Source organism: Atractosteus spatula, chromosome 27 (genome assembly GCF_055471065.1).
Source record: "Atractosteus spatula isolate fAtrSpa1 chromosome 27, fAtrSpa1.hap1, whole genome shotgun sequence".
Lineage (NCBI taxonomy): Eukaryota > Metazoa > Chordata > Actinopteri > Semionotiformes > Lepisosteidae > Atractosteus > Atractosteus spatula.
The window spans coordinates 10,292,553-10,302,827 of NC_142732.1; the positions used below are offsets into that span (position 1 = coordinate 10,292,553).

General features: G+C 56.3%; 1 protein-coding gene across 2 annotated transcripts; it reads right to left on the reverse strand.

The window, feature by feature from the left end:
• Positions 1-7: 7 nt before the first annotated feature.
• Positions 8-10,139, reverse strand: smyd4 (SET and MYND domain containing 4). Of its 2 annotated transcripts, XM_088906846.1 has the most exons (10): positions 9,854-10,139; positions 8,764-8,908; positions 7,671-7,760; positions 5,768-6,818; positions 5,403-5,585; positions 3,807-3,976; positions 3,259-3,394; positions 2,977-3,093; positions 2,613-2,736; positions 8-1,322 (listed from the first exon to the last, which is right to left on the reverse strand). In XM_088906846.1, exons 1-10 carry the CDS (start codon positions 9,985-9,987, stop codon positions 1,187-1,189), a joined length of 2,286 nt encoding a protein of 761 aa, XP_088762972.1. In that variant the 5' UTR covers positions 9,988-10,139; the 3' UTR covers positions 8-1,186. The 2 variants fall into 2 exon arrangements, with proteins under 2 accessions (XP_088762972.1, XP_088762973.1); XM_088906847.1 differs by lacking the exon at positions 3,807-3,976.
• Between the last annotated feature and the right edge of the window lie 136 nt (positions 10,140-10,275).

The window sequence follows — 10,275 nt, forward strand, 5'->3', positions numbered from 1 at the left end:
GCAATTACTGGGGTGCCATGTTTATTAGCTACATGGACAATGCAGAGGGAAACAAGTTTGTGTCGCATCCAGGCACTCAGACTGATCGGATTCTACCTTTGTTGCAGAAGAACGGTTGGCAGTATGATCTCATACTCGCACTTTTATCAGGATTGAGACCAAACACAGTAGAGTTAAAGGCAGGGAGCCTGTGTGCAGACGGTACCCTGAAGACACTAACAGCAAGAAGCCAGCACACTGCCTGCACAAGTGACAGGGTGAGAAGGGTGCTAACTCAGCGCTCTCCTGAAGACGGGGTGTCTCTGTGCCAATCCTGAGGGCTCTCCTGAAGACGGGGTGTCTCTCTGCCAGTCCTGAGGGTTCTCCTGAAGACGGGGTGTCTCCGTGCCAGTCTTGAGGGCTCTCCTGAAGACGGGGTGTCTCTGTGCCAGTCTTGAGGGCACTCCCAAGCATTAAGGGGAGCAGCTGGGTTGTTTGGCTTGTTGTTGACAAAAGGGGCTCTGGCAATGATAAAGGTGCCCCTGGTTGGTATCCAGACACACCAGTGTGGGCTCTTACTGGGGCGCCAGGTGTACTGGGGCACTAGGGGTACTGTGGGCTCTTACTGGGGTGCCAGGGGTACTCTGGGCTCTTATTGGGGCGCCAGGGGTACTCTGGGCTCTTACTAGGGTGCCAGGGGTACTCTGGGCTCTTACTGGGGCGCCAGGGGTACTCTGGGCTCTTACTGGGGCGCCAGGTAAACAGGTTGAGTTTCCTCGACCCCGGAAAGGTAGCAGTGATCAGTCTTTCAGCCCATGAAACCCAGACTGGGCCTAGTGAAACCCCGAGTGGTCGGCAGGCGTACCCTAGCTGGCAAAGAGTTAACCGCTTTCCCTGTGGAAACGCCCTGTTCCCATTTGCTTTGCTCAGGAATTCGGCTGGTAAATGAATTACTGGCCTGTGGCTGCTGAGTCTTCAGGGAGCAATGAATCAGCACAGGAGACGGGACCACGACTGCCTGGCAGCTCTTCCTGCTGACAGACACCCCCCCTCTCCCGCGGGTCAGGAGCACAGGGCAGAAGGGGCCGTGCGCCTGGAGACGCGCTCGCCCCCCCCCCACCAGCCCCCCCCGATTTAAACCGAGCGCAGCGGGAGCCGGCCACGCCCACCTCGCCACTCCCTGCTTCCGTGCGAACCGGCTGGGGCTCTAGAACCGCAGCGCCCCCCGCAGGAGGTCCTCCAGGCCCTGCAGCTCCTCGACCTCGTCGCACCCGGGGCCGCAGTGCCGGACGAGGAGACGACGGGCCTCGGGAATCACCGCCAGGGCTGCGCCGATGTCAGCGCTGTGGGGCAGACACAGGGACAGGGACAGGGCGGGGCTTCATCAAGACAATTCACTGATCTCCGATTCACTGATCTTTATCAAGACAATTCACTGATCTCCGATTCACTGATCTTTATCAAGACAATTCACTGATCTCCGATTCACTGATCTTTGTCAAGACAATTCACTGATCTTTATCAAGACGATTCACTGATCTCCGCTCCGGACGACTTGGGGAAGCTTTTAAAAGGGCAAAGAGAATGTGTGGATATATAGTTCCTAGCAAATAATTTAAATCAAGGGATGTTGTCCATCAGATTGTACAATAATAATTAATAATTTCTTACACTTATATAGCACTTTTCTGGACACTCCACTCAAAGCGCTTTACAGGTAATGGGGATCCCCTCCACCGCCACCAGTGTGCAGCCCCACCTGGATGATGCACCAGTACTCTCCCCACACACCAGCTCTCAGTGGGGAGGAGAGCAGAGTGATGAAGCCAGTTCAGAGATGGGGGTTATTAGGAGGCCATGATTGGTAAAGGCCAGGGGGAAACTTGGCCAGGACACTGGGGTAACACTCCTACTGTTTTCAAGAAACGCCCTGGGAGTTTTAATGACCAAAGAGAGTAAGGACCTCGGTTTTAAATCTCATCTAAAGGACAGTGCCTATTTGTACAGAATAGTGTCCCCCTCACTATACTGGGGCATTAGGACCCACACTGACCTTATTTAGAACACAAGTTTGGTCTCCAGGTTCTAGAACAGGATCAGCCCAGAGAAGAGCTACATCTGGGGCTCAAGGGATTGTCCCACACTGACAATCCGACAGCGTGGAGGAGCTGGAACGTTCCAGTCTGGAGCAGAGAAAACTCCGAGGAGACCTGATACAGGCCCTCAAAATCCTCAAGAGTCAACCCGGCGATCTTCTTCAGAACAACCGGTGAAATATGAATCAGAGAGCACAAGTGGACACTATGTGGACGTACATTCAGAACCGAGAACAGGACACACTTCTGTACCCAAAGGGTTGCGAGAGTCTGGCACAAACTTCCCAGTCACGCAGCTGAAGTCAATACTCTGGCTTCTCTCTGTAAACCGCTGGTTGAGATCCTCAGATCAATTAACAACCAAACTGGCCGAATGGCTCCCCTTGTTGGTACCCTTTCATTATGTTGACTCAGGCTAAACAACAGGAACACATCACCCAGAGCGAAGGGCTCGGTATGTGCAGGACTGCACGTGATCTCCCAAAGACACAGCTTCTCGGACCACAAAAAGCCCCCGCCCCCCGTCGCTGGGCTTACCCCTTGAAGTGCAGCTGGGCCAGTTTGAAGAGCTGGTGCCCCAGTTCGACGCTGTCCTCTCCGTGATGGGAGCGCACCGCCTCCACACTGCGTCTCAGCTGGGCGGCCGCCTGGTTCCAGCGCCCTGCAGCGTGCGCGCGCACGCACGCGGCGACAGACAGGAGGCGGCAGTGAGCCCCTCTGTGTACATTAAACCCCCCCCCCGGCCCACTCCCAGAACGGCGAAACAGTGAACTCTCCTTCGCCCAACCGTTCTACTGCAGACCGAAGCGAAGCAGGAGAGACACACGCCGCGGTTCGAACCCACAGCCCAGCCGGAGGGCGCCCCAGCGCGGGGGCTGCCCAGGGGCTGGCGGGCGCTCACCGAGTGTGGCGTAGGCCCGCGCCAGGGCGTCTGCGGCTTCTCCCTGCAGGGGGTGACTCGGGGACAGGAACGGGCTGGCGAGGCTGACGGCTTCCTGCAGCTGCTGCACGGCTTCCTCTGAGGGAGGGAGGAGAGACGTGAGGGACACGTGGGCCGCGGGGTGCCCTCCACAGGCGCGCCACACGGCCGCAGGGTGCACCCCGGGTTCCGGAGTGAGAGACACTCTGAAACCCAAGCAGGGGAGAGGAAGGTGCTCAAGACCGGCGGCCCACTGCCCCTCACCTGGCTGTCCCGCCTCCAGCAGGCTCGCCGCCCCCGCCACGAGGCCCTGGACGGCCTGCAGTCTGTGGGACAGGTCCGCCCGGGGCAGGACGAAGCCGCAGGAAGCCTGGGAGCAGACGTAGCCCTCCTCGCAGCGCTGGAGCCAGGGACACACAAACCGTTAACAGTAATAATGAATAATTCCCTACACTTATATAGCGCTTTTCTGGACACTCCACTCAAAGTGCTTTACAGGTAATGAGGTTCCCCTCCAGCCCCACCTGGATGATGCACCAGTACACTCCCCACACACCAGCTCTCAGTGGAGAGGAGAGCAGAGTGATGAAGCCAGTTCAGGGGGTGGGGATTATTAGGAGGCATTGGTAAAGGCCAGGACACCGGGGTAACACCCCTACTCTTTTCGAGAAACGCCCTGGGATTTTTAATGACCACAGAGAGTCAGGACCCAGTTTTACGTCTCATCTGAAGGACGGCGCCTTTTTACGGTATAGTGTCCCAGTCACTATACTGGGGCATTAGGACCCACATAGACCGTGGTGTGAACGCACCTGGACAGCAGAGTGGCACCGCACGCAGCACACTCCCAGCACCTCCCTCCCGTGACCTCTGCACTCTGACTCCAGCTCCTGGCAGCAGGCGGCACACTGGCACTGGAAGAAATACTGCTCCTGCAGGAGGCGCTGGCGCTCTCTCACCGCCATCCTGCTGCGGTGTGGTCCTGGAGGGGAGGAGACGGGGGCTCTGATTCATTGATCCCTGCCAGGACTGCAGCTTGAGCTCTACTACCTGGGCATCGCCCTCTCACACCTGGGCGCGAGCCCTATTTATTACCTGGGCATCGTCGTCTCACACCTGGGCCCGAGCCCTATTTATTACCTGGGCATCGCCGTCTCACACCTGGGCCCGAGCCCTATTTATTATCTGAGCATCACCCTCTCACACCAGGGCCCGAGCCCTATTTATTACCTGAGCATCACCCTCTCACACCAGGGCCCGAGCCCTATTTATTACCTGAGCATCACCCTCTCACACCTGGGCCCGAGCCCTATTTATTATCTGAGCATCGCCCTCTCACACCAGGGCCCGAGCCCTATTTATTACCTGGGCATCGCCCTCTCACACCTGGGCCCGAGCCCTAGTTATTACCTGAGCATCACCCTCTCACACCAGGGCCCGAGCCCTATTTATTACCTGGGCATCGCCCTCTCACACTTGGGCCCGAGCCCTATTTATTACCTGGGCATCGCCGTCTCACACCTGGGCCCGAGCCCTATTTATTACCTGGGCATCGCCCTCTCACACCTGGGCATCGCCCTCTCACACCTGGGCCCGAGCCCTATTTATTACCTGGGCATCGCCCTCTCACACCTGGGCCCGAGCCCTATTTATTACCTGGGCATCGCTGTCTCACACCTGGGACCGAGCCCTATTTATTACCTGGGCATCACCCTCTCACACCAGGGCCCGAGCCCTATTTATTACCTGAGCATCACCCTCTCACACCAGGGCCCGAGCCCTATTTGTTGCCTGGGCATCACCCTCTCACACCTGGGCCCGAGCCCTATTTATTACCTGGGCATCACCCTCTCACACCTGGGCCCGAGCCCTATTTATTACCTGGGCATCACCCTCTCACACCAGGGCCCGAGCCCTATTTATTACCTGGGCATCACCCTCTCACACCTGGGCCCGAGCCCTATTTATTACCTGGGCATCACCCTCTCACACCAGGGCCCGAGCCCTATTTGTTGCCTGGGCATCGCTGTCTCACACCAGAGCTATGCCAGCAGCAGACTGGGGCAGGCAGTGCAGGGACCAGGGACAGGGGCTCCCCAAGAGCCAGGGCACAGCTGGTAGCATGGCCCTGTGACAGTCAAGAACTGCCAATCAGCAGAAGCCCATGGGCCTGGACAGGCTCACAGAGCACCGGCCGGTCACAGGCTCCTCAGCAGGCCAAATGCTGCTGTTCATGAACACCAAGTGATTCCACATCCCAAATATAGGCAGGTGCCAGGAAGGAAAACAAAAGAGGATAAGATCCTGGGATAAGAGCGAGCCCACTCACGGGGAGCCAGGCCTGGGTTCGCAGGGACCGGAGGGGGCGGATCGAACGAGGGACCAACGCAGGAAGGAGAAAGAGTTACCGTAGCAGTGCAGGAGCTCCTGGCCGGCCAACACCGCCTGGGCAGTGCGGACAGTGACCACGTTGGACTGGAAGGAGACGCTGGTGTTGGGCGAGCAGGAGTGGTTCAGCAGGCTGAGGGTGGGGAATATCGCCGTGGCGATCCGGACTTCAGCACTGGACCGCACCGCCGAGTCACCGACACCTGGGGTCAGAGGTCAGAGAGCAGCACCTGTTGGCACATTCTTGTACTGACATTCGTTCAATGCTGCTTGCCTGCTTATGTCATTATAAGCTGCCTTGAACTCTTGGTAATGTGCCAGCAAGGGCCTGCACACCGCCAGCATTACGAGGTCTGTGAGATGTAAAGTTGGTGAAGTTCCTCACCTGTGTCTCTCACTGCAGTTATAGCTTGGGCGTTGCACCTCAGCTGCAGCATGTGCCTCAGTGCTGCTGCTCCCAGCATGCCCAACTCCAAAGGCCACCCCTGTCTCTCGTCCTCCGTCTCACTCTGTGATTGGCTCCCACTCCTGTCACTCGGGGAAGCACTGCCCCCTTTCTCCGACAGGGGCCCCGCCCCCTGCAGCCTGAGACAGAGTGTTACCACAGTAACGGCGCACAGGAAGCGCAGGCTGGGGGCGTGTCTGTGCGTGTGCGGGAGCAGGTGATGGACACACAGGTAAGAGGAGCCCAGGTAGCGGCCTGAGGGGTCACATCCAGGTACTGGGGTGCTGTCTGTGGAGCCGTCCACATCAGGTTGATCAGACTTTTCCCTGATGCTCATCCTGTCCAGAGTTTCTTCGTCCCCCCTGCCCTGGTCCTGCACTCTCTTGATTTCCTCGCACCCGGCCTGCAGTGCCACCCGGAGTGCCAAGTGTGCCAGCACCCCCGCCGCCAGCAGCTCCCCCCCCAGCGGGCACTCCCAGCGATGGCACCCCTCCCATGCCTGCTCTCGACATTCCTCCCCGCAGTAACGGGCGTAACTGCAGCCCTGGCAAGGCACAGGGGAGAGCGCCCTGCGCAGGCAGCGATGGCAGTGCCAGTCCTCGGTGCCCGCGGCCCCCCTCTCCACCGCGGGTCTGACCGCTTCCTCGGGGATCAGCACGCAGCTGAACGCCTCCTCTTGCACCACCACCTCCCCTGGCGCAATGTCGTCCGCGGCCAGCAGGTGGCGACCCTTGCTGCGGCCGAAGCGCAGGGCTACGGCAGGAGACGCGCAGAGCAGAGTCCCGGTCAGCCTGCTGCTCTGTGCCTGCGGTGCCTGGCGCTCCATAACCCCTTCCCTGGCAGTACGGATCTCCGCACTGGCACTGCCCTCCTCCTCCTCCCTTGCCCGCTCGAGCTGAGAGAGGCACTCTGCCCGCCTGGCCAGCAGCTTGGGCTTCAGGTGTTCAGGGTAGCCCTGGCTCAGCGCCCTGCGGATGTCCCGCAGGCACTCCTGCGAAAACAAGCAGCTGGTTTTCGGATCAGACCCACAACAACCCGGGACGTCTGTCACCACGTACCAGAGCAAGCACCCAGAGCCGTCCGAGTTCTGACCCACTCTTCTCTTACCACGCTGTCACCGAGAGCCTTACTAGATATGGTGTAGCAGTGTGGTTTGGTCATTTATCGGTCCAATCAAGATCAAAAATCACCTGTCCTGTCCAAACAGCAGTGAAGGTTATGGGACTGATGCAGCTCTCCTCCGTGATTAAACAGGAGGGAAAAAAAAATACATCAGATCCTTTTCACATTCTTAATTCTGCAAATCAGAACCTCTGGAAAACTCTTATTTCTTATCTATTAAAAGTAATTAATGCAAATAATTGGCAAGGATAAATGCAACTGTGTATAAACTGAGCGTGCTGTAAAATATGCATGGGTAATGTGATGTAACTGTTGCAACGAGTTATGCACGTGTAACAGAGGTGATGTATGATATATTTCGTGATGTATTTAGATGTAAAGAGGTGCTGTGCATCCATAAAACCTTTCCCCTGGGGGACAACAGAGTTTAGCGTATCTTAGCTCAGAGATCGCACAGTGGGGTTCAGCCCACGCCCAAGGGGGAGCCCTTCTGACCTCCAGTCAGCTCCGGGGGCTGATCCTCTGACACAGGGCGGGCCCATAGGAGGGTAACCCCAAGGCCCACACGCCAGCGCTTGATTCAGCCATTTAAAAGCTCCGTGACCCCAAACCGAGCTTTACCTTTGCCCGAAAGCTCACACTAAACCCAGCGTGCAGCGTGCAGCGTGCAGCGTGCAGCGTGCAGCGTGCAGCGTGCAGCGTGCAGGCTTCTGGCGCTCACCTGGTACTGAGCGAGGTGGAAGAGCGCAGCGGAGCGGTTGGCCAGGCACAGGGCCAGCTCCTGGGTGCCCGGGTCCGCCTGGCACACGCCCTGCGGAGAGAGCAAGCACTAGACTGTGAGAGGGCCACCCCCCACACCACTCTGGCGCCACCTCCTGGCCGCTCGCAGAACTGCAACGGCATCGGACACATTAGCGCTCAAGCAGGCCGGGAGCCGGGTTTCGGAATGCAGCGTCAGCGGAACGGCGCTGGGGGAGGGCGCAGGGCGATGTCCGCCCCTGGTGTGCCCCACGCTGCCAGGACAGCTGTCCTGGAGTCTTACAAGGCGCAGGACTGGAGCACGAAACACATGACCCTCATCTGCTGGGCAGCCAGGCAGGCCCAGACCCTGCACGGCCAGCTCTGTAAGAGGTGCCGAGCGACAGCAGTCTGGGGGCGCAGTCAGGCATCTGGACTCCCAGCTGGAAGGTGTGTGGGTTCGAATCCCCAGTGGCACTGCGATAGTACCCCTGAGCCCCGGTACTCCACTGAGACATGCCTCCAGTAAAATGATTACAAACATAAGCTGCTTTGCTTTTCTGGACTAAGCTGCAGACTTATATTAAAAAAGAAACCAATATTGATATTGGTTTTGATGAAAAAGATGTTATGTTGAGTTTCAGCCCCATCGAAAACAATATTAAAATTTCGTTGGTAATAAATTTAATTATTCTAATGGCGCGTTATTATATACATAAAATGCTTGAGCATTTTAAAATGGATGTAAGGGGGTATTTGCAGACACAAATATGAAAGCGGTGCAGACATCATGTTTATTTAATTTGTTTAATCTTTTTTCATAACTTGAATTTATGTAGTTATGTACCCCTGGCGATCTTTTTGTCTTGAACTGTTATATGCGCTCTTGTTTGTATTGTAATTTTTGTTATCCTGCTATGCATAAATATATTTTTTTAAAAAGCTGCTGTGGGTGCAAGCATCAGCCAAATAAAAATGAATACAAATAAGAAAGCAGCAACGTCAGGTAACAGAGACTGCGCAGGTGATGCATGAGCAGAGCCGGTTATGGCTGTAAATGAAACGGGACGGGTGACCTTAGAATAGAGCAGCAGTGCCCCGAGGTAGTCTCGTGCCTTAAACTTCCCGTTCCCCTGCTCCCTGAGCAGGCGCGCGCAGTCCGGGCTCTTGCGCACGGAGTGTCCTCTAGCAGCGCGCGACAGCAGCGCCGCGTCTTCACCGCTGACGGGGAGAGGGAGAGAGAAAGAGCATCAGGCCTTCGTCCGCCTCGACACTGAAGCAGCGCCGCCCCAGCTGAAGACGCTTCAACATGCGGTTGACTTGAGATAACTACTTATAACGAACGCAGAGCCAGGAAGAGCGCTGCTTCCTTCACAGAGCAGGGCTGCATTTTCACTGCTGCCCATTGGGGTGGGGTGGGAGAGGGGCCAGCAGGGGGCCAGCAGGGGGCGCTCACCCTGCGGTCTGTGTGGGTCCTATACTGTAAAAAGGTGCGATCCTTTGGATGGGATGTAAAATCGAGGTCCTGACTCTCTGTGGTCATTAAAAATCCCAGGGTGTTTCTCGAAAAGAGTAGGGGTGTTACCCCGGTGTCCTGGCCAAATTTCCCCCTGGCCTTTACCAATCATGGCCTCCTAATAATCCCCATCTCTGAACTGTCTTCATCACTCTGCTCTCCTCCCCACTGAGAGCTGGTGTGTGGGGAGAGTACTGGTGCATCATCCAGGTGGGGCTGCACACTGGTGGTGGTGGAGGGGATCCCCATTACCTGTAAAGCGCTTTGAGTGGAGTGTCCAGAAAAGGGCTATATAAGTGTAAGGAGTTATTAACATAATCTGCAAACTGCAATTTTTTTACTGTACAGTTGTCATATTCTCCAGGCTTTTTCAATTAAAAATAAGAATTCATGCTCTAGTTTTTTTTTATTATTAAACTTTAAAAAAGTAAATATTTTTGCACAGATACAGAATTTGGTCTGATCCCTCGGCTGATTATCCACTGTGCGCAAAACAGCAAATGAATCAGACGTGCAGTTTGCACACGAGCAAGACTGAGCCCGATCCCAAAAGGGATAATTCAGAGGTACACCTGCAACACTTTCATTCAAGACTTTCTACACTGACAGAGACGGGACATCCCTGCCGTGGGGCCGCGAGCTGTACTCACTTCACCAACGTGACGCAGAAAGCATACATCTCCGCCGGCTCGGTGAGCGACGTGAACGCCTGCTTTTGGACGGAAGGCAAAAGCTTCCACTTGTGCTCGACATGTCTCTGCCACTCGGGGCACGGCAAATCCATTGTTTCTTGAAAAAAATGATAAAACTAACGCTTAGCTATTGCATCTCAGCATGCAGAGGGGCACACACATTACAAAACCAGTAGCACTCTCCGGTCAACGGTGACAGATCCCCGCTTTGAGAGAGCCTCCATCTTGGCTCCAATCTCCCCTCGTATTTACATAGCTTCGAGCCACAATGGCGCCTGTTTCTCGGGAGCGCTTTCCCCGCCAATCCGGCGAACGGGGAGGGACCGTCTCCGCCGAGCGCGCACCGCGCATGCTCACGACCTGCCGCAGCCGGCGGAATT